The 24,376-nt window shown below is 39.9% G+C and overlaps 1 protein-coding gene across 3 annotated transcripts in view; it reads right to left on the reverse strand.

Moving 5' to 3' along the window:
- tasora (transcription activation suppressor a) overlaps positions 1–24,376 on the reverse strand; it is a 102,874-nt gene that overhangs the window by 34,923 nt on the left and 43,575 nt on the right. For all 3 annotated transcript variants that reach the window (XM_055217555.2, XM_055217556.2, XM_055217557.2), the window contains exon 4: positions 23,882–23,954. In XM_055217555.2, the coding sequence (XP_055073530.2) occupies positions 23,882–23,954 (73 nt within the window). The remainder of the gene's footprint in view (positions 1–23,881; positions 23,955–24,376) is intronic.

The raw sequence follows: 24,376 nt of genomic DNA on the forward strand, positions 1-24,376 counted from the left end.
ATGAAACACATAACCATACATACCAACTTTTTCTTTTGTTAATAGACATCAGCTGTTTCCTTAAACCTGACTTTTAATTTACTTACAATAAAGACATTTAGTAATTCTCCAAACTTGCTTGGATTTATACTGACTAAAGTAAAGTATTCAAAAGTCCATTAGCTACACAAGTACAGATGCAGAAATATAGGCTATAATATATAATTGCATATTTGTAGTTTGTGTTGCTGTCAAAATACAATTATAAATGATAACAATAGCATATTTCTATTCTCACACATACTATAGTTGTGTGTGATTTTGTTGTTTTTTAACTAAAGAGGGCACCACTGTAAAAGTTTGGCCACCAGCGGCACTGCTCTGAAGATTGACTTTTTGCACAATTACAATATTTATAGGCAACTAGTCATTATATCTTCCTCTCTATGGAACACATGTTAATGCTCAGTAGTACACATATATGGTTCTTTAATGCAGTTGTTATCAAACATTTTTTGCGGCCTCCCTTGTGTACAGTGGATTGACAAACTTTATAAAACTTAAAATTTGAATTAAACAAAACATATTAAATTATACAATTTATTGCTTTTGTTTAGTAGCCTTATTTTTCTGAGGTTTAATTACACAGAATTTTAATAAAGTAATGTATTTCATAAAATATTATAAAACTGGGGCCCCTGGCACCATCTGGCAACATCCAGTTTGAGAACCACTGCTTTAATGTAATTGTTTGCATTGTATTGAAATGCGTTAATTTTTAATGGGCATATACCGTATGTGGTTGAAACAGATAGCCTAGTGCAGGGGTAGGCAACATGGAGTGCTGATGTCCTGCAGTGTTTAGCTCCAGGTCTAATCAAGCAGACCTGAACAAACTAATAAAGGTTAAAGTCACCTGAAACTACAGGTAACCAAGGTTTTATAAGGGTTGGAGCTAAAATCTGCAGGACATCGGCACTTCAGGACTGACGTTGCCTACACCTGGCCCTAGTGCATCCCAAATTTTTTAACATTAACATTTTAATAACACTATAGTTATTATGGCCTTTAGAAACATTTTTTAGAGGAAATAGGGTAGTGCCCAAAAGGCCCCTGTGGTGCGGCCTAGGCTTTTTTCCGTAATGACATTTTTTTCCTTACATTACTTTTACTTTTATACTTTAAGTAGTTTTGAAACCAGTACTTTTTCACTTTTACTTGAGTAAAAAGCTTGAGTTGATACTTCAACTTCTACAAAAGTCTTTTTAAACCCTAGTATCTATACTTCTACTTGAGTAATGAATATGAATACTTTTGACACCACTGGCTACGTGAATGCAAAGGCAGCCACATGACAGTACGAGGTTAACTAGCGTCTGATAATGCAGACAATTCGGTGAGAGGATCAAACAACGCTGTAGTTCTGTCACCTACAGACACGTAATAATCTCCATAAACACTAATATTTCTCTGTTTATGCTTCACTTAATCGGTCAGCGAATATAACACTCTCAATCAGCCCTGCTGCCGCCATGTTTCCCACGTGAGAGGCCAGGCAATGGGAGTTGTTGGCCCCGCCTTGACGCAGTGATTCACAGGGAGGGGGCGTGGTCAACTCGGAATGCATTTTCAATTGAATTTTGCTACATCCGTTGCGCGCTATGTAAATGAAAATGCAATCCCATGTTTCCCACCCGTAAATGTAAATGCATTTAGAGAAAATTACATTTAAACGATAATTTTGCTACAGTTTTTGCTTGACCATGTAAAGCACATCTAATCAATCCAGCTAATACATTTCCAATTTAATTTTGCTACATCCATTGCATGCATTGTAAATGAAAATGCAATCCCAAGTTTCCCACCCGTAAATGTAAATGCATTTAGGGAAATTTACATTTAAATGATAATTTTGCTACAGTTTTTGCTTGACAATGTGAAACACATTATATCAGTTCGGGTAATACATTTCCATTTTAATTTTGCAACTTTTAAAGCATTAAAATATGTATTTAAAACAGGACTGTAGAAAATGGAAAATGTAAATTAAAGTATTACATTTTCATTTCTATTTTGCACCAAGGATTGCACATAAAAGCATGGAAAATGTAAACTTAAATACAGAAATGCATTGTCATTTTACATATTGCATTGTTATATTGCATATTACATTCTAAATTGAATTTAGCTACCCATATGCTTCCATAATACTTCGAGCAAAATATCATGTTGTATTGAGCCTCCTTAGTGTTGTAAAAATAGCGATTTTGATGCTCACAGCATATTGAAGGCATAGCTTCTAGTTCTTTTGGGACCACTTCAGGTCCTTAAATGGTGGAAGACAAGTGAGTGACGTCAGCTGATATTCATGTATACACTCATATTAAGATGAGTGAGTTGCATACATAGCCATCTTTGATCTTTTGCACGTTTCTCCTAATCTTTGCTTGTGTCGTCAAAAGCTGTGACTTAAACTAACGAACCCCTCCGCAGCTGAGTAACAGCTGAGTAAGCCCGGGTTACAACTCTTCTCTGTCCCGTCCAGCTGATCGCATTGTGACAATGATATGATTGACGTGAGGTGCAGATGAAAAATATGATCACGCATTCCTTATTCTCGTTGTCACAGAAAGCGCGACGCATGATTGCGTAGCAACGAAAGACGCGCAACCGCTCACGCACTTTTGAAAGAACAAAACAGCGTGTTGACACGTGTTTAACACGCGCATTCAGACGCGACACGCAAACGTTTACATCAATAATCAAACAAATATACAACTAAGTAAATAAAAATCTTTCTGCGGGCCAAATAATGTTATATGTTTGACAGAAGACTTGCGCTGAACACTGAGACTTCTGCCACTTCAGTGTTTCCCCTACCATTATATAAGGGGGGCGCCCAGCCCTCCTTACGGCTCCACCCGCCCCCCCTTGAAGGTCAAGTAAATTTGATTTGATTTTCTTTGAAGTGCCAGAGAACAATTTGTTATTTTATTAAACAAACTAAACAGCCCTCAAGTAATATGTTATTTATCTTATTTCCACGATGGCATGATTCTGTCAGTGTTTGCGTGTTTACTTACAATTATCCAATTGAGTGCGCACATTTATATTTTACTGTTCGGCTTAATTTACTGCGCATGCTCTCTCTCTGTGCAGCGCGCGCCTCTCTCTCCCATAACTGGTGACGGTGTTTTGAAAGTCCGCCTCCGTATACTTTATTTTTCTGCGTAAACATCAACAGGCACGGATGTTACTGACAGAGAAGACGACTGATCGAGTTTATCATGACTTTCCCACACACGCGCGCGCATTATCTCCCTCTCTCATGCTATACATGCCTGCGCCGCGCACGTGTTTTGTAGTAACTCTGTGTAACAGTAACATTGTATGCTGTAGGGGTGTCACGATTCTCCAAATCCTCGATTCGATTACATTTTCGATTCTAATGACACGATTCGATCCGATTCTCGATTTTTACATATTTTTTATATGGCATATAATTTAGACAAAAATTATATGCCATTACTTATTATTATTATTATTATAATACTTTAACATTAACATGCACATTGCACAACTCGCATGGGGGTTTGTGGGCTTCACTTAACGCGAGAGCTTGTAGAGAGAGGATTGCTTCTTGCACACACAGATTGGGCGGATGACGTGACAAAAATTTTTTTTTTATTAAATTCGGTCGACTGCTTGTTATTAGCTGTGTCCTTCTAAGCATGCAACCTCTCTGCCTTTCATAGTGGCAGCCACAGAAGTTCAAGAAGAGAACTGAAATGAGACGGTCTAGCCTTCTGAGGACCAACAATTTGCGTCACCTGCTGCACACGCCCCCAGTAGCGCCCACCGCGCCTGTCAGCAGAAAACAGCGGAGACATTTCTGACTTATTAAAATAAATATGTAATCAGAAAAATATTAATTTATTTTAGAACATATGACACATTGATGTAGATTAATCTATTCAACAGCATATCAAATAATCAAACTAGAAATATACGCAATATAAACAGAATAATATTAACACAAAACATAACTTATAATACTAAAACAGTGACAAGAAAAAGTTTTCTAATAAATACACACTTTTATTTAATAAAGCTTTTAATTGTTTGGGATATCCTCGGCTGTTAAGGATCCATTCGTTGAGGATGCATTTTGACACAGCTCTTATCAACGCCAGCGAAGGAGGAACGTGGCAAACTCAAAAAATGAGAATTAAAAACAAAGGAAATAGAATGTCAGAAAAGGGTTGCCTGGAATAAGTTTTACAAAGTGGTAAATCAGGATGACACCAGTGGCGGCTATGTAATTTGTGCGTTTAATTTAGGCTATTTATTTATTTGTTTTTGTCCCTGTGCGCCGATCAGAGACGGAGTTCACTGCTGATATTCTAGAGCTTTCTAGTCTCGCGGCTGTCATCATCAGCGTCTTGCATCGCCCAGTCAGCGGATGGCGGGCGGGTGCGGTTTTGAAAACTGGTCAGAAACGGTGCGGATGGATGGTGGACGGATGATGAGTTTTGTTATGCGGTTGCGGATGAAATAATAGTCCATCCGCGCATCTCTAACATGGACTTAATGCACATGGACTTAATGCGCGTGTCTTGGACTCATAGCATCTGAAATAAATCCAGCATCATAAGCAGCTGCGCTTCTCTCTGTCTCACGTGTGCATGCGCTCTCGCATCTGTCCGAAGTCTGAACATAAACTAAAGTAGTAATCCTTATGTATTTGTTCAGTTTTATGCGTTTCATGCAAGCTGAGGCAAACTATCCTTTTGTTTAAAATATAACCCGCTGAATCTTTGCGCCTCCCTCACTATCGCGCACGTGCAGAGAGCTGCGCTCTGTCCAAAGTCAAATCACGTAATCCTGTTTATGATATGCATTTCAAGGAGTTGTAGCAATAACTTACATCCCTCGTGTTTAAAATATGATCGCTTTCTGCAGGACAGATGTTTTTAAAGGCATCTCTGAGAGTTTTTTTCCTCGCTTGCCAAGCCGACCAGACGTGAAATGGGGGCGTGGCAGCATCGACGATCCCATTTTTTATTTCGAAGTTCGGAGCTGTGACTTAATTTCGATCGATTTCGATTTAAAATCGAAATCGTGACACCCTTAGTATGCTGTCATATTTCTGAATTTGCGAATGACGCAATCCGGGCGACGCAATTGCCGCGAAAACATGTGCTTTTCCCTTTAAACACGTCTTCGCGCAAGTTAAAAATATGCAGCTCAAGCGAAAAAACTCAGAGCAGCTTCAAGAATGAGCACGCAGGATCTTTTGACATTGTAGAGGAGAGAGAGAGAGGGAGAGAGAGAGAGCGAGAGAGAGAGAGAGAGAGAGAGAGAGAGAGAGCGAGAGAGAGCAAGCGAGAGAGAGAGAGAGGTAAGAATGGTGCCCATGTTGAGAGAACTTAATAGAAGACTAAAGTATGTATGTCATTCATCTAATTACAGTATGTTAACTGGATAACACTGGATATAACTCATTGTATAGTTTAGTAAAATAATGTTTTTTGATTACACAAATCAAACATTATGGGGTGGTTTCCCGGACAGGGATTAGACTAGTCCTAGACTAAAATAATTGTAAGAGCTGTCCAAACTAGAGGTCAACCGATTTATCGGCCGGCCGATTAATTGGCCGATTTTTGGCATATTTTTAAAAATCGGCTTTGGCCGATTTTGCTGCAAAATTAGGCCGATTAATAGGCAGGCGCATCTGCGGGCACCTAAGCGCTGTTGTAGAACTCGTGACGCTGCCTCTTGCTGCAAGCAGATCGCTCCTGTCTCGTGTGTGTGCAGCCATGCCTTGTTCACAAACAGCTTTACTAAATGATGGCGGATCGCGCGAATTAAGCAGCCAGTACAACAGCGCGACGGGCTTATGTCTCGCGGTGCACTGTCCGTGCAAAGATTAGGCTCATTTCATGTGATTAATGAGTGATGATGAGTTTTGTTTGTGTGACAGAGAGAGAAGAGCGTGCACGCTTTCTGTCTCCCTGCTTTTATTACTCAAAACAAAACTGACTCGATGGCGAAAGGTCGGAAGACCAAATCATATCCACAAAGGAAATGTTTTTCGTGTTGTTACAGTAAGACTTTGTTTACAGTTTTGCGCTGCTCAGCCTGGATTAGAACACAGCGCGTCCGATTCGCGAACTGACTCCTTTGAACGGATTCGTTTGAATGAACGGTTGAAACAACAGATCTGTCCCAAGTTCACTAAACTCACAAGCCGCCACTGTCAGCACAATCAGTCACTTATGGCGTCTCAGAAATGAGAATGTAAATGTGTTTAGAAAGATTTGCCCTAAATAACAGTCTCAACTAAAAACCATAGACATTTACTATGTTAACTTTATGATGAATAAATATTTTATCAGGTCTACCAAATAAGGATTTTATCCTACAAAGCAATAAAAGCCATGATAAAAAACTGATCAAAGATGATGACAGCAGAGTGTCAGGTAATATCTGTGTCTGATAAATGCATGGTGCAGAGGAGGTTGTAAAACTCTTCAGAAAGACCAGTCATATATTTTTAAATACTTTGACTTAAATAGTGAAATTTTTGCATTTAAAATATCTGCTAATAATGATGAGAACATTTTGATTATTATGTACATATAGAAAATCATATCGGCCATCGGCTGCCCTGATTTCTAAAAAATCGGCATCGGCCAGAGAAAAAGCATATTGGTCGACCTCTAGTCCAAACTCAAAACAACTTGCACTGACGTATCTTAAAATACTCCAGTGTCCTTTGTTTTGCCTCAAAATGCACATAAGTAATGTTTTTAGTAAGGTATGTTTGTTAAAACTAGTCATATTTCCCTATTAAAATCAGGTCTAGTCCTGGCTTAAGCTAATCTCTGTCCGGGAAACCGCCCCATAGTGATTGTTTTACTAGCTGCTGACTAGCATAGGGAATCTCTATGGCTAATTTCTAAGACATGTTGTTGATACAGTACTGTGTATTGTACCTTTTCTTGATAATTAAGTATTTTGGGGAAGCATCTTATGCCTAGAATTATTCAAGGAGCTTGATTCTTTTAACTTCCTTCAAAGTTTGATCAATTGTGCATAATGACATGTGCAACAAATGGATATAGGGTGTCAAACTCCTAGACTTGCATCATGTAAGACGCTCTTTTTTAAATATTTTGGGTCAACCTCTGACACAGATTTAAAGCTGAAACTTATCAAATCCTATCAGAAGTCCAGAATGTCATTGAAACACACCAGTGGCTTTGCTGTCATCAGGATTAAACATGTTACCCCTCGAAGTACCCCTCCCCACAGAGCTCCCACATAACAAATCACAATTTAACCCCTGTATATACATACCCAACCAATCCCCCCCCCCCCCCAAAGATGTAAACCTAGGGGAAACACTGCACTTAATACGTTCGTGTGGAAAGACAAAAATTGACCCATTGACCTATAAAGATTGCATTCTGCCATTCGGTGAACATGTGCACCGTGCCGAAAGCCCTGTACCGAAACGGTCTGGTACAAATACACGTACCGTTACACCCCTAATATACAGTGAGGAAAATAAGTATTTGAACACCCTGCTATTTTGCAAGTTCTCCCACTTAGAAATAATGGAGGGGTCTGAAATTGTCATCGTAGGTGCATGTCCACTGTGAGAGACATAATCTAAAAAAAAAAACAGAAATCACAATATATGTTTTTTTTACCTATTTATTTGTATGATACAGCTGCAAATAAGTACTTGAACACCTGTCTATCAGCTAGAATTCTGACCCTCAAAGACCTGTTATTCTGCCTTTAAAATGGCCAACTCCACTCCATTTATTTTCCTAAATTAGATGCACCTGTTTAAAGTCATTAGCTGCATAAAGACATCTGTCCACCCCATACAATCAGTAAGAATCCAACTAATAACATGGCCAAGACCAAAGAGCTGTCCAAAGACAATAGAGACAACATTGTACACCTCCACAAGGCTGGAAAGGGCTACAGGAAAATTGCCAAGCAGCTTGGTGAAAAAAGGTCTACTGTTGGAGCAATCATTAGAAAATGAAAAAAGTTAAACATGACTGTCAGTCTCCCTCGGACTGAGGCTCCATGCAAGATCTCACCTCATGGGGTCTCAATGATTCTAAGAAAGGTGAGAAATCAGCCCAGAACTACACGGGAGGAGCTGGTCAATGACCTGAAAAGAGGTGGGACCACCTTTCGAAGGTTACTGTTGGTAATACACTAAGACGTCATGGTTTGAAATCATGCATGGCATAGAAGGTTCCCCTGCTTAAACCAGCAAATGACCAGGCCCATCTTAAGTTTGCCAATGACCATTTGGATGACCCAGAGGAGTCATGGGAGAAAGTCATGTGCAGTGGCATGTTTACCATTTTGGGGCCCCTATGCAAAGTCCAAGAACCAAGGCCCCCCATGCCCCAGCATTGCCCAAGGTTTTTCATGTGAATTGCACAAAAATAATATTCAGTATATAGAATTAAGTGAGATATATATAAACCGGGTTTATTTTGTTTTACACTGCTTAAAATAACACTAAATTGTTACAGTTTGTCATGACAAAAATTCTTGGTTTAAAAAAATTGTTTCGCAACCCTCTCAGATATTTCTTTTGCTTGCAAATGTATTATAGGATCTATTTAAAACAATGTAATTAATACTGCAACTTCAGTGTCTGACATCTTACTAAAAAAACTAAATGAGGAAAAAGAGGAAGCATTAGATTATTATTCAGACTGATCTAACAACTGAACTAACAAACACCAGCAAAGAACATTGTAAGTTGGTAATTGCTTGAATTTATGGATGGGAATCACATAACTCTCATGTTCATATTGTACAACAAGCATATAGACTAGACATACACTAAAGATCAGATTTTAATGACAATGATGAGATACAGAATATGATTTATGTATTTTAGACATTATTTAAACCCCTGCGTAGTTTCTTTATTCAATTCAATTCAATTTTATTTATATAGCGCTTTTCACAATTGGTGATTGTTTCAAAGCAGCTTTACATTAATAGAAGCAGTGGAAAGCACAGAAAAACGACAGATAGCACAACATAATACACGATAGCACAAGCAGCTAAATTTGCTGCGGCTATGAATCAACATTATAAGCGTGCGTATTGCTAATGTAACGTAAAGAAGAGGGTGCTAAGTTAAGCCCAAGAATCATGTTTATACCTGTACGAGTGTGGAACAAAAGATGTGTGTCACAGATCAAACCAAACCACCAATCACAAGTGTGAAGCTCAAAGTCTTTAAAGTAATCTTGACCATCGAGTGAATGTTGTGCAGTTACGAGAGCACAGAGAGAGTCGAGCGAGCGCTCATTCCAGCACTTGTGTGGCTGCTTTTGTGCGCGCTGTGCAGAGGTGCGCTGTCCTGTAGAGTTCGCTCATCTGCGCGCTCGTGAGGACGCTTGTCCACGCGCGAATAGTGTTCTGCGCGCTCTCTCTCGCTCGTGCGTGTTTTTTGTGCGCGCGACTTTTGGGTCTGATTAAACGCCATAGTCGTGCATATAATTGGTTCGTGCAGGGCAGATCACTCGAGTGGTGCAGTTTTGTCCTTCTTTTGATGAGTTTGGCTTCCCATACTATATGTGCCCTCGCGAGGATGCAAGCATATATTATTCTGCGTGCATACTGGCACATCTCTCGCTCGCGCGTGCTTTATCCATGCCTTAGATTTGGGTCTCAATAAACTTAACATACTTTCGCACACCTTGTGGCCAGTAGGGGGCCCCCCAAGCCCGCGAGGCCCTACGCAATTGCGTGGTTTGCGTGGTGGGTAAACACGCCACTGGTCATGTGGTCAGATGAGACAAAAGTAGAACTTTTTGGTCATAAACGTGTTTGGAGGAAGAAGAATGATGAGTACCAATCCAAGAACACCATCCCTACTGTGAAGCATAGGGGTGTTAGCATCATGCTTTAGGGGTGCTTTTCTGCACATGAACGACAGATAGCACAACTGTGACTGCACTGTATTAAAGGAACAGTATGTAGGATTGTGGCCAAAACTGATATTGCAATCACAAAACATTTGGCTAAAACTGGTACTGCAATCACACAACTGGTTGCCAATAAACAACATGACACATTTACATCAGTTGAGGGCTGCAACTCCACTTTTTAAATAACATTATCCTAGCCAGACCACTGTTGTGGGTGATATAAGATTTCAAATAAAAATGATTTCTTAATGTGTAGTGACATATCAGGGCCATTTTATGATTAATTTATATAAATTTCTTGCATACTGTTCCTTTAAGAAGAGGATGACTATGGGCATGTATTGCAAGATTTTGAGGAACAACCTCCTTCTGTCAGTTACAGCATTAAAGATGGGTCAAGGCTGGGTCTTCCAACATCACAATGACCCAAAGCACAGCCAGGATAACCAAGGAGTGGCTCAGTAAGAAGCATATCAAGGTTCTGGTGTGGCCTAGCCAGTCTCCAGATCTAAACCCAGATTTAGGAAAGGTATTAAACTGGATAAGAAGTTATTTGACTCAGCGAAAGCAGTTTGTGAAGTTGGGAGATTATTGTTCTGAATGCTTGGAAATTTCTTGTGGAGTTCCACAGGGGGCGGTGTTAGGCCCGAAACTGTTTCTTATTTACATTAATGATTTATGTCAAGTGTCAGAAGTATTGAAATTAGTGCTGTTTGCTGATGATACTAATATTTTTTGTTCAGGCAATGATCTACAGTTGCTAGTGCAGGAGACAAATAAGGAATTAGAGAAGATTAAATTATGGTTTGATACAAACAAATTATCGCTAAACTTAAAGAAAACTAAATTAATGATGTTCGGAAATGGTCGAAATAATTTGCAAATTGAAATCAAGATGAATGGAGTGGTCATTGAAAAGGTCAATGAAATAAAATTTTTAGGAGTTGTTATTGACAATAAAGTGAACTGGAAACCACACATTAGTTATGTTAGGAGTAAGGTTTCAAGGAGTATAGCAATAATTGGTAGAGCAAGACCATTTTTAAATCAGAAGTCTTTACGTATGCTTTATTGTTCATTAGTTTTGCCATACTTTACTTATTGTGTGGAAATATGGGGAAATAATTATATAGCAACACTTCAGCCACTTGTTATTTTACAGAAGACAGTTTTACGGATCATTCATGGGGCGGGTTATAGGGAACATACTAATATATTTTTTATGGAGTCTAAATTACTAAAATTTAAAGATTTGGTGCAGTTACAGACTGTGCAAATTCTATATAGGGCAAAGTGTAATGATTTACCTCAAAACGTACAGAAATTATTTACTTGGAGAGAAGGAGGGTATGTGTTGAGAGAAAAATTAAATTTCATATTACCAATGGTACATATTAGGAAGAAAAGTTTTTGTGTTTCTATACAAGGGGTGAAACTGTGGAATAACCTAAATGAGAAGCTTAAGAAATGTCTAAATATAAAACAATTTTGGAAAAGATTTAAAGAAATGATTTTTGAATGTTATAAAAATATGAAATAGGAATAAGAGTTGGTTAAGCCAGATTGCCTGTTGTTAATAAATTGTATAAATGCATGAAGATTATGGGTTTGTGTTGTGTAAGAAATGTAATTTATAAGTTGTGTAAGGAAATGTAATGTATTAAGAGTTTGAAAGAGGGGTGGGAATTAATAAGTGTTAAACTTCAGCCCACTCCTTTTCAAGCATGCGATGAATCTTGTTTGTTGGTTTATCAGTTTTTTTTGTTTTGTTTTTTGTTTTGTTTTTTGTTTTTGTTTTTAATTGTTGTTGTGTTGTGCATATTGTACATTTTGCATTGTATGCTTGAAATAAATTTGCTGAACTGAACTGAAAACCCAATAGAGAATCTTTGGAGGAAGCTCAAACTCTGTGTTTCTCAGCAACAGGCCAGAAACCTGACTGATCTAGAGAAGATCTGTGGGGAGGAGTGGGCCAAAATCCCTCCTGCAGTTTGTGCAAACCTGGTGAAAAACTACAGAAAATGTTTGACCTCTGTAACTGCAAACAAAGGCTGGTGTACCAAATATTAACATTGACTTTCTCAGGTGTTCAAATTAGGGATGTGCATTTATGTCATTTTTTCATTTCGATTAATCCATACGTCTGAAGAATGACTACTCGATTAACTGGGGGCGGGGCAATCAAAGGGGCAGGGCGTACACGTCATGGTGAAAATGAAAATATTTTTATTAAAAACACTCAAATAAAACTTAATTTTGAAGAAACTATGACAGAACAATGAACACATACTAGATTATTAATTAATTAAATGTTTTTCACAGAAACCTCTTACAGGAAAGGCTGCATGATGAAGAGAAACTAATAAACACAAACCGAAGCGCTTTCTATATGACGCACTCTACATAATATTAAGCCTTTATACAACATAAATGTACAACGTGCATCTGTCTGAATAAAATGTGAGAAAATGGCAGAAAATTTAAAAGCGCCTGCAGCTTTCAAAGCTGATGTGTGGAAGCACTTTGGCTTTAAAAAAAGTAAACAAAAAAAAAACAGCTCTATTTTTACATTTTTGATAAAAAAAAGAAAAAGTACTGCAATGTATCGCAACACATTGTAGCACGCCACATATATCGTGGTATGTACCGTATCGTGAGGCCCTAGCCAATACCCAGCCCTATTTGCAGCTGCATCATACAAATAAATAGTTTTAAAAAATCATACAGTGAACATGCATCTACGATGACAATTTCAGACCCCTCCATGATTTCTAAGTGGGAGAACTTGTGTGCGTGCGTGCGTGCGTGTCTGTGTATGCAGAATCAGGTTACTTTAAAATTGTTGACATTAATGTTTTTCTCGTGGATTAAATGTGAAAGTATTTGGTTTACCTGCTGTAAATATTAACATAATATTATTTACGAAAGAAAAGTTGTGGTATTTGGGAAAGGTAATTGAGATATACTTAATTTTTATTCAAATCTGGCAACCCCGCCAAGCTTGAGCATGCAAGCTAACAGTCAAATGTCTTATGTGGTTATACAAATCTATGTATGCATCTGTTGGGGCCACCATGGGCTAGCTACCAGTGCCGGCGGGATCGAGCATGAGAGGTGCATGTGTCCCACCCACACATAGCTACGAAAAGTCCTAAGAAAACACCCCCTGAGCCAGCGAGAGCGGGGGCGGAAGATGGCTCATCGGCGGATAACCCGATAACGAACACAGGAATGGAAAGCTACAGAAAGCTACAGCAGGACGTAAGCTCCAGAACTGCATTTGTGGTTGGACAAAGGTAACTTCCACCCAAGGCCTGAAAATACACCAGGGCAAAAAAGGGTGCCTAAAGAAGGGGCAACAGGGAAGTCGCATCGACAGCTACTTTCTGAGAAGCAGGCCGAGTCAGTCGACAGAAGTTCAGCAGCAGGACACACACCACAGTCTGCAGGACATCAACACCCCTACCCTAGACGAGAAACAACATAGCACAGGAGGGCAACCTGAACCCAACCCATCACGATCAATAGCAGAGAAGAAGATTCAGGGGCGAAGGCCATTAGCGAAGTGGCCAAAAGGCTGCAACAAGACAATGTGGAAGGAGGCCAACACCGATCTCTGCAACATACTGGAAGGGATCAGAGGCACAGCCATGAAAAAGTTGGAAAGGATGGGCGATCTTATCTATGCCTATGGGGTGGAACGATTTGGAGTGTTTGAAGACAAACAAGCTACTCGTTCAATCCCCACCAAGTCCAGAAGGCAGACAGAGATAGATCATCTAATCAAGGTGAGGAGGCAGTTGAAGAAGCAATGGAGGAAGGCCATAGAGGAGGAGAAGGATGGTTTTGCAGAAAGAGATTCAGGACAGGGAGATTCAGAGATTCCAGGTCCCAATGGAGTTTCTTACAGGCTCTACAAAAACGCTCCAGCTGTCCTGCGATTCCTCTGGAAACTGATGAGAGTTGTGTGGCAAAAGAAGGAGATACCAACATCCTGGCAGAGAGCTGGAGGATCCTTATTCCCAAGGAAAAGGACTCGGCAGAGATCGGGCAGTTCAGACAGATCAGCCTTTAAATGTGGAGGGAAAAATCTTCTTCAGCGTGGTCACTCACAGGCTGGCAGGATACCTGCAAAAAAACAACTTGATTGACACATCAATCCAGAAAGCAGGCATCTCAGGCTTCTCCTGTTGTGTAGAACATGTTAGTGTCATCTGGCATCAGATCCAGGTCGCCAAAAAGGAGGGAACAGATCTTCACGTGGTGTTTCTGGATCTCGCAAATGCCTTTGGCTCTGTCCCTCACAACCTCCTGTGGGCAGCCTTTGACTACTTTAGAGTCCCAGCACTTCTCACAACCCTTGTCAAGGCCTATTTCAAAGACATCCAACTCTGTGTGACAACAGCAGAGTACACAACAGCGTGGCAACACCTGGAAGTGGGAATCATGGCCGGCTGCACCATCTCCCCACTGGCCTTCACCCTGGCAATAGAGGTCATCATCCGGGGCTCTAGATGGACGGTTGGCGGACAGCGAATAAGACCTGGGCTGAGGCTGCCACCAGTCAGAGCCTACATGGATGACCTCACAACTCTCACCACGACCAAGGTTTGCACTGTACTGCTATTAAAGTGCCCATATTATGAAAAACTCCCCTTTTCTGGGTTTTGGGGTGTTCATTTGTGTCTCTGATGCTCCCACACGCATACAAACTTGGAAAAATATCCATCTATGCTGTTTTGAGTGAGATACAGGTTTCTGAATGTCCTCTGCCTTGAGTCTCAGATTGCACGAGTTCAAACTCAGCGCCGTTGTGACGTAACTAGCCGTTTCGTCACGTTCCCTTTGAATGTCTCCACCCACCAGGTTGATGCTAATCCAGTAAATTATACCTTTTAAATGTATAGTAATGTGAATAATATTGTTTGTAGACAGGCTATATAGATATTTTTTTGCAGGGTAGATAGTTTGCAACGTGGTTTCGAAAGTTATTTAACAGCTTTATTTTACAATTCTACATGAACTAAGTTATAGTGCTTTGCCAAACTAAAAGTGTTTTGCCAAACTAACAGAGACCGGGCCTTACCAACTCGGCTTTTGTGTGACGAGGCTAACGTACCCCTAAATATCTCATAACTTTACGGTCCAGACCTCCCGCTAGCTTTTAGCAATTAGCACGCGGCCAAAAGCAGTATACATCCCCCGCCGGGTCTAAATTTCTGTCATTTGCAAAAAATAATGCGTTTGAAAATGTTTTATAACGGGAATATGTTAGCATTGTCCTGGGAAAACGAGTATATTGTTGAGACTGCTACATCACAATTTACTCTGGAATCATTGTGTGTCATGAGTTTCTTCTCCTGGAGTGTACTTAGTTTTTTTGCTTGATTTGTCTGTTGGCAACATAAACCGTTAATAATAATATATAAAAATAACACAGTATGGTCTGTACTGCTCACGATACCACTGAACACGCGCACATGATGTTAATAGTGGGGCGTGATCAAAGGAGCAGCAGCTCATAAATATGTAATGACCACCTCAAAATGGCACAATCTGAAATGCATTGAAACAGAGGCTACCAGAGATGGGTAACAATCTTTTCCTACAAGCTATTTCGAGCAAACAACTTTTGAAACATGTTTTATGGAACTCATACACCTATTTAACTTGTGGAAAAGCAGTCATAAGATGGGCACTTTAAGTAAGCTCCAGAAAAACATTGAGTGGGCTTACATGAAGATCAAGCCAAGCAAGTCCAGAAGTATTTCCATCATCAAGGGGAAGCTGTCAGACCACCGCTTCCACATTGGCAAGGAACCCATCCCAACTGTCTCCGAGAAGCCAGTGAAGAGCCTAGGTCATTGGTATGATGCCTCCCTTAAAGGCAAAGAGCAGGTAGGGCAGCTTAGGAAGGAGGTAGCCAGTGGCCTGGAGAACATCGACAGAACCTTGCTTCCGGGCAAGCTGAAGCTCTGGTACATGCAGTATGGGCTACGTCCACGTCTCCTGTGGCCACTAACCCTCTATGAAGTCCCACTCTCAAAGGTGGAAAAGATGGAGAGATTGGTCAGCTCATATGTTAGGAAGTGGCTTGGCCTTCCCAAGTGCCTCAGCAGTATTGGACTTTATGGCAAAGGGATGCTACATCTGCCCATAACCAGTCCGGTAGAAGAGTACAAGTGTTCCAAAGTCAGACTGCAGATGATGCTACTCAGGGCTTGACATTAACTTTTTGAGGAACTTGTCCTTCAGACAAGTAAATTTGTGTTTCACTTGTCCATGCACAAAAGTCACTTGTCCAGGTAAAGATTTATAATATAATGTATTTTTTGTGTTTTGCTAATAAGTGGCGGAGCAAGGGATTTTTCATAGGGGTGGCCAGGCAGGGGCCAGCAGTTACTCTGGGGTGGCATATATAATCTGTATCATCCAACCTTAAAATACTTTTTTAAGTATTATAGACGGTTTCATCGGACGCACGTGATACACGTCTGGATCCGAACCTTACTTCCGGTTTCGTTTTTTTAAGGTCTGACTAGTTGCTAAACTGATCTCTTGAACAAAAGCCTAGTCGAAAATAACAAAATGTTTTGGTTTCCTAGGTAATCTATATCTTGTTTTGTTTTTTTTGCTTGTTATATAAATAAACTACGTTTAAAGAACTTTGTTGTTATTTATGCTTAGCGGAGTTTACCGGAAGTTACGTGCATCCGCTTGTTTATGTTGTTACTGCTGAAACGGTCTATAGGTGTGTTAATCAGAATAATGTATAACATACAATTGCTACAGTACTTTAATTTTAATTAAAATGAATTGAGATTAACATACAATTTATAGTCATAATTCAACCTCATTTTTTTTAAAACTATTTAATCAAATAAAACTTTTGAAATTTACTTTGAAACCAGAATTTATATGTCCCATTGCTGAAAAAACTATAGAGACCAGAAAATCATGTGAATTTTGTAGGCCACTGAAATGTATTTTACTAAGATTAATTTGACTGCTTCTTGCTACTCTTTCCGAAGAAGGATGCTATATCTGCTGCCTTTCTCTTCATTTTTCCCACATTTCAATAATTGACATTAAAACACTAAAGCAAAGCATTAAAACATTTCCATGTTTTAAAAAACGTATTAGGACAAATGTATCTAGATTATCTGTTATATATAAAATCAATCTTAAACCTAACATTTACGCTGTAATGTTTGTGTGGGATTTTTAATGTACAGTGACGAACTCTGTCAGATTTAAATCGGCTGTCGCGTGGTGCACACACACATTGGCGCGCTGGAAGAGAGATTCTCGTTATAAAACAGATTCTTAAACAAAATTTTAAGCCCATTATGGGGCGGTTTCCCGGACAGGGATTAGACTAGTCCTAGACTTAAACACTTTTAAGAGCTCTCCAACCTGAAAACAACTTTCACTTACTGATCTTAAAATACATCAGGGCCCTTTGTTTTACTTAAAGATGCATACAGGTAATGTTTTTAGTAAGGCATGTTGTTTAAAACTAGTTATATTTCCTAATTAAACTAAGGCCTAGTCCTGGATTAAGCTAATCCTGGTCCAGGAAACTGCCCCTATGTGATTTTACCGAACTTTAGAAGAGAAAAAATACGGACTTAAATCATTTTTTTTGAAACACAGTGACGAAAACGCGGTTGAAGTGGCTGTCAGTTATATTCACACCGGAGCCTGAAGAAACATCACTCTCCACTCCACTCAATGCCTTCCGGCGACTCCCGCCCCTACGTGTTCGGCAAACAGGTTTAATGCGCGTGCAGCTTGTTTAGTAACAATAACAGTAACATGTAAACGTGTGTGTGTGTGTGTGTGTGTGTCGATGCACTGCGCTCTCTGTTCAATATTCCGCTCGGTGTTTGCGCTTCGCGTTCTGCTCTGTTGTTAACGGCACATAACGTTAAGTAACATTGTTTGAAATTTAACTTGTCCGGTCGGACAACTAATTTTCTCTTACACTTGTCCTACAAAAAATCTACTTGTCCCGGACAAGCAGACAAGCCTTAATGTCGAGCCCTGTGCTAATGGATTCGAGCGATCCATTTGTAGCCCAAGCTGCCCCCATCTTGGCCACCGGAAGGAAGTGGACCCCGTTGGCTGCAACAGAGCAGGCAAAGGCAGCACTCAGAAACAAGGACATCGTAGGGCGAGTGCAGGAGGGGAGAAGTGGTCTTGGACTTGTGGCCAGCACACCAGTGTGGAGCAAGGCCTCTTCATCTCAGAGACGCAAGATGGTGGTCCAGGAGGTACCTCGGGAGGAGGAAGCAAGAAGGTGTGCCCAAGCTCTGGCACAGGCAAAGCAAGGGCAGTGGATGGCATGGGAAGGAGTGGAGAAGAGGAAGATCTCCTGGAAAGAGCTATGGGAGATGAAGGCATTCAGGGCAAGCTTTACGGTCAGGGCTGCCTACGATGTCCTGCCTTTCCCCCTAAACCTAAGCCAATGGTATGCAGAGGACCCGCGTGCCCTCTATGCTAGGGCTGCACGATTCGGAGGAAAAATCTAATTGCGATTTTTCTGATCAAAAATGCGATTCGCGATTTAAAGTACGATTCATTAGTATATAATAAAAGAGCTACATCCAGCTTTGTTGTGGTGGTTTTAATAGCACCAAAGAAAGATGCTGTGCAACTATTTATTTAAAACCTCTTAAACATTGTACCAAGTTGTCTGCAGGACTTTGCTCTTCTGCAGACACACTTTTTTTTTTAAAACTAAGAACATTAAAAAAATACAATTTAACAAAAATGTATTGAAAGTTTTATTTAAAATAACATATAGGCCAATGTATTTTGGCTGTCACTACAACAATGCTTCTGACAAGCAAATGTTTAGTTTTTTCTTTTAATCATAAGACTATACTCATCTTGTTTTACTTTTCAGGCATCTGTAATAAATGTAAATATATTAGTTATTAGAATCTATGATTTAACATAAGCAAAAAATACAAATAAAACACTGCACAGTCCTCACTGTAGGATTTTAAATGTGGAGCTGCAGAAGCTTGTTCAGTTAAGAGTAAGGACTGATTTTTATTTTTGGTGCGTAATAAACATTTCTGACAGAAAGCACCAGGTTACTGTCACTTTAAGACACAAGACAGCTTTAAAACTGCTCTGCTTCAATATACTGATAAACATCCAGCTGTTTATGTTCACTTAGACAAAAAAGAAAACTTAAGTTTAGTGATCACGTGTGTGCTGACTGCTCTCTGTGTGCGCGCTTTATGAACCCTCGTGCCTGTAAATATTCAAAGCGGTGCAGATGTGCGCGTGCAATAAAGTATAATGTACCTCTTTCGTCTGCTGTGTTCCGGGCTTTAATGAAAGTTGCTTATAGTCTGATGAGGCGCTTGTCATTGTTTGCGATGCATGACGAGAAACGGACGTATATACACCTTTCTTTAAGTCCAACATTACACAAATGGGAAATATTTTCGCGCATTTCTGTCCTTTCATTTGCCGGTTAATTAAGCAATATCGCTCGAGTAGGAGTGTGATATAGCTCTATATCATCACGGCTGTGATTAGGCCAGAGGCACGAGGCCGCAGGCCGAGTGCCGGAGGCAATCACAGCCGTGATAATATAGAGCTATATCACACGACTCCGAGAGCGATATTGCTTTTATACAACAGTTCGACGGCACACGTTTGAAAAACGAAAACTAAAAAACAACAACGGAGTTATTTTAAAAGCCTCTTTGTTTGAGAACTACTTCTTCCGCCACGGATTTGAGGGCGGCCAGAATGACAGGTAAAACTTTCGGCTGCTTTGAAGCTCATAACAACTCAATGGACGGAAAAGCCGTTACTTTATATTACCGTTTCTTGGTCACAAAGTGTAGTTTTAAGATTAGTTCAGTCGAGAATGTATCTGTATTATATTTAAATCTGCAGTCGATTAGTAAAGATAGCGCCTGTTTGAACGTTTGCTTAGTGAGATTCGGTACGAATGAGAACCAAAGCATGAGCGGACGTCAGTGTTCACTCGCCCCGCTGACCACCGCCCTCTCTGGGCTACATTTCTGAAAGGGATTCCCTGGCTCTCATGTTGGCCTTGTTTGTTTATGATCGTCAAAATGAGATCAAATCAGCAGTATTTGGTGTCATGATCAAATTAGTACTTGTTTTTTTATTCATATTTAGTGTCTTTTGTGTTGTTATTGTTTTGGCGCGAGGTAAAAGTTAATAAAACTATACTTGTGTAACGTTACTATTGCTTTCTCATTTATTCTTAACGAGATACGAGCACTCGATTATTATTATTAAACTGTGTTATTGTCAGTGCATACAAAACGGTTTTTTATAAGTGTCAGAGAGATGTTTTTGCATGCTGCTTATAAATATACCAGTGGCGATATCTCATAACATGTTTTAATAGTCACGTCACGATAAAGTAAATGATCAATGTCCACATTTAAAAGCTGCGGTGCTTACCTGCAGTTCCACGGTGTTTTTGCGTTCTGATAAAAGATATAGCTCCAGAAAAAAACGAGTGTTTATATTCCTCTTTCCAAGTGTTAAATGTCCACACGATGTGACAAGACATTTCTCCCATTAACTTTAACGTAACATCCAAGAGCGCTGATCTTTGACGGAATAATACTTCTGATTGGGGATTCACAGACTGATTTATGAGCTAGTAAACTAATAAGACACACGGAGAGTGATTCAAACAGCGCGTCTGTGTTTTTCCATTCAGAGATGAGCCTGCTTAGGACCTCCATTCACTAGGTGGCGGAATAATACGAAAGGTGAAGCGGTTACAGTGCCGTTATCAGCACAATATCGTATAGCTCTTAGCCAATCAGATTCGAGAACCAGAAAGAACTGTTGTATAATGAGTTATAATGGGTTTTAAAAATGACTGAATCCAAAATCTGCCAACTTAATGACATTCCGCGTTGTGCAGTTAATTCTATTTGTATGCATTTCGCGATTCTGTCCGTGTTTTCCGCATTGCGGAAATCATATGAGCGTACACTTTGTTGAGGAGTTGAACTGCTGCTCGCGCTCATGTTTTCCAAATGGTGTTATCTGATGTGTAGTCAGCACCTCAGTGTTAATGCCCTCTATTGGTTTAAACTGCATCAAACGTAAAATGCGCATGAAGCGAACTGTCAAAAACTGCGTACTAGATGATTGTTATATTTGATAGTTTTGAATCGAAATAATCACAGCTCTTGCGATTCGAAAATCGCATCCATTCACATCGCGATTTCGGTTTAAAAACGATTCATCGTGCAAGCCCTACTCTATGCCAAAGTCTAGCAACACTGAAGCACATCTTAGTGGGATGCAAGATCAGCCTCACCCAAGGCCGTTACACCTGGCGGCACAACCAGGTGCTGAAGTCTCTTGCTGCAGTGTTGGAAAGTCGACGGACAAGTGTGAATGCCCTTCCTCCCCCATCATCCCAGTGGCAGCCAATACCATTTGTTCGGGAGGGTGAGGGTCAAGCCACCCTCACCACCATAAGAACAGACCCTGTTCAGCTAGGCAGAGCACAGGAGTCTGACCACAGAACAAGGTCTGGTCGCAGGTTGGTGACTGCAATTTCAGCTGGGAAGCAGAGTTTCTTGTTGAAGTCTGCCAACAGCTTCCAGTCCTGTGCTCTGCCTAGATGAACAGGGTCTGTTCTTATGGTGGTATCACTGCAGCACCTTAGGAGCAAAGTGTGACAGATGCCTTGTTCAAGGGCACCCCAGTCACAGCCTGCCAGCCATGAGACTTGAACCGACAACTCTTGGGTTACAAGGCTTACTCTCCAACCACTAGGTTATGACTATAGTGGCGAGAATACTTTTTCTGTTCAAACTTAGTCTCTGATGTGTATTCATGAAAATAGCACATGCGCGTATTTAACTGAGTCAGCCGTAGAATAAATATGTATATCCTTATTGGCAGCTGTTTGACAGATTTGTTGTATAGGACTTGATGTTGATATCCCTTAAGGCATACTTGAGGCACCGATGAGACTCTGTGGGATGATCAATTAAGTGATGGCACCCTCTGCCACGCTACTCCTCAGTTCTTCCTTCTCCTGAAATTGCTCCTTTCTCGTAATTCAGTAAAAACCCTTGACATGACCTAACCTCAATCTCTAACACCAAAAGCTCACCACAACCCGACCATACACGCCAACCCGTTTGACTAAGGCCCGAAGCCCCACTGTCGTCGTTAATGCAGGTTCAGTGGCGAACCCTCTGCAACCTACTTCCACTGGGCGTACCTTTACATTCAGGCGCCGAGTGATAGCTGCCCACTGCTCCGGGTGTGTGTGTTCACGACTTGCAGTACTTACTAGGTAGGGTTTAATGCAGAGGTCATATTCCAAGTATGGGTTACCATGAAGATACTACCTCTGTAGTCACATGGAGCATGTTAATGATGTCTTTACCGGCCTTCTAGGCCTTGAAAGTTGTGATTTGCGTTGTTGTCAAGGGAGGGGAGGGCAGGCACGTGCACACATAGACATCAAGGGGGGCTTGAGCACCTGCCCTTTTTTTCTGGTGCTTTTAAAAATAATAATAATATGATCTTTATTCATATAACAACTGATGTCTGTCTGTTTCTTTTTTTTACTTATTATTTAATTTATCATGAATTCATTCAGGAATATAAAGAAAAACTAGTGCTATTTGTGGTACACAAACGGTTAACAGATGAGTCCCGCCTCCGAAACTCACATTGCTAATATGATTGGCTTTAGCTTTCTTAAGTCCCGCCTCTCTAACCTACTTGGCTTTATGACTGGTTTTGTCTTTACTCATGTATTGTATGGAGCCTTCGCGCTTCTAAGAAGCGCCAAAGCTCAGCCTGAATGAGATGCGATGTGCATGATTTTGCAGCAGAAGGCTACCGGTAAGTGTTTGAGGAAGAAAGCATTCTTATTTGAACAGTTTTATGCACAAAATATGGGACACGTTGTGACACACAACGATTCAGGGACATTGTTTCCACGGCAATCCCATATTAACCATATTAAGAGTTGCAAACTTGTTACCGTATAGTGTATGTAGTTTAAACAGACTGCTCATAAAATAATAAAGAACAATCAATAATGTAATTGCTAACTACAGTAGTACGCTTTTTTTGTCTGCGTTTTTTTAATGGCCGTTAAATAAGTATAATGTGTTATACTGGAGTGCTGGAGGAGATTGGGAAGAAATCTGATGGTTCAGTATTTTACTTGCCCAGTCAGAATTTTCACTGCTGAAAAAAAAAACAATAAAACCATCCCAGAAAATTCTAATGGTTTCCATTAAAAAACCAATAGGAACCATTACAAGGCTATTAAAACCACTACACTAGTGTGTTTTGGGCCATATTCCATTAAAACCAATACATAGAACCAATAGAACCAATACATACCATTAGAGACCAACAAAAACCAATACCCTGTAGTGTGTTTTGGGCCATATTCCATTAGAACCAATAAAATAAAATTTCCAATAAAACCATTAAAATTTTCTGTAATGGTTTTATTGTTTTTTTCAGCAGGGTTCACAAAAAAGTAAAATATAAAATACAAATAAAATAGGCCTAATCTATATTTGTTGTTTCTGACATGTGTAACCCTAATACATATGAAACCTAAGATGAAGGATTAAAATGAAGAATTAAATTGATGTAGTGCCTTGTGCAAAAATCAACAAATTATTAGTAAAACAAGTTAGAAAGTGATGAGGAAATATGTGGGTTAGATCAGTGCACACAAGTATAGTAATATAAAGATAGCAGTTTAGTTTAATTAAAGCAACTTAAGCCCAATAAAACACCAAAACCAAAAGTTGATTTATTTATTATTCACTTCTGTAGTCTACTTTGTCCTAAGACTCAAGGATCAGGGTCTTATAATAACTTTAGATGTTGTGTGACTTCACCTTTGGATGGATTGCCCAGCATATTCATCCAGCTGCTGCCAACAAACAGCCCTCTTTCACACAGTGCTGAGATCTACAATTGGCAACAAAACAGACAAATAACTTCACCACCTTTCAAACATGAGCACATATTATTACAGCAAAACCACATAAGATACTGTTTGTTTGGCAGATGTTCACTATTAAGAAATTTAAAAAGGTAATGCACTACACATGACAGAGAAAGACTGACAGAACAACGTGAATCTACAATTTAGTCATAGACAATATAAGCATAAACATGTCATTTTATCCGTTTCTCTAAAGATTATAAAGAATATAAAGATTAAATCATGCATGAGCTAACAACACCACTGTATTCATTTTCATCAATATAAGCATAAAAATATAGTTGTATCTGTTTCTCTATAGATTAAGAATATGAGGATTAATGCACTGCCCAAGGCAGAGAGAGACTGACAGAACAACGCGAATGTATTCACTTCGCATGTATAG

Source organism: Misgurnus anguillicaudatus, chromosome 23 (assembly GCF_027580225.2).
Source record: "Misgurnus anguillicaudatus chromosome 23, ASM2758022v2, whole genome shotgun sequence".
Lineage (NCBI taxonomy): Eukaryota > Metazoa > Chordata > Actinopteri > Cypriniformes > Cobitidae > Misgurnus > Misgurnus anguillicaudatus.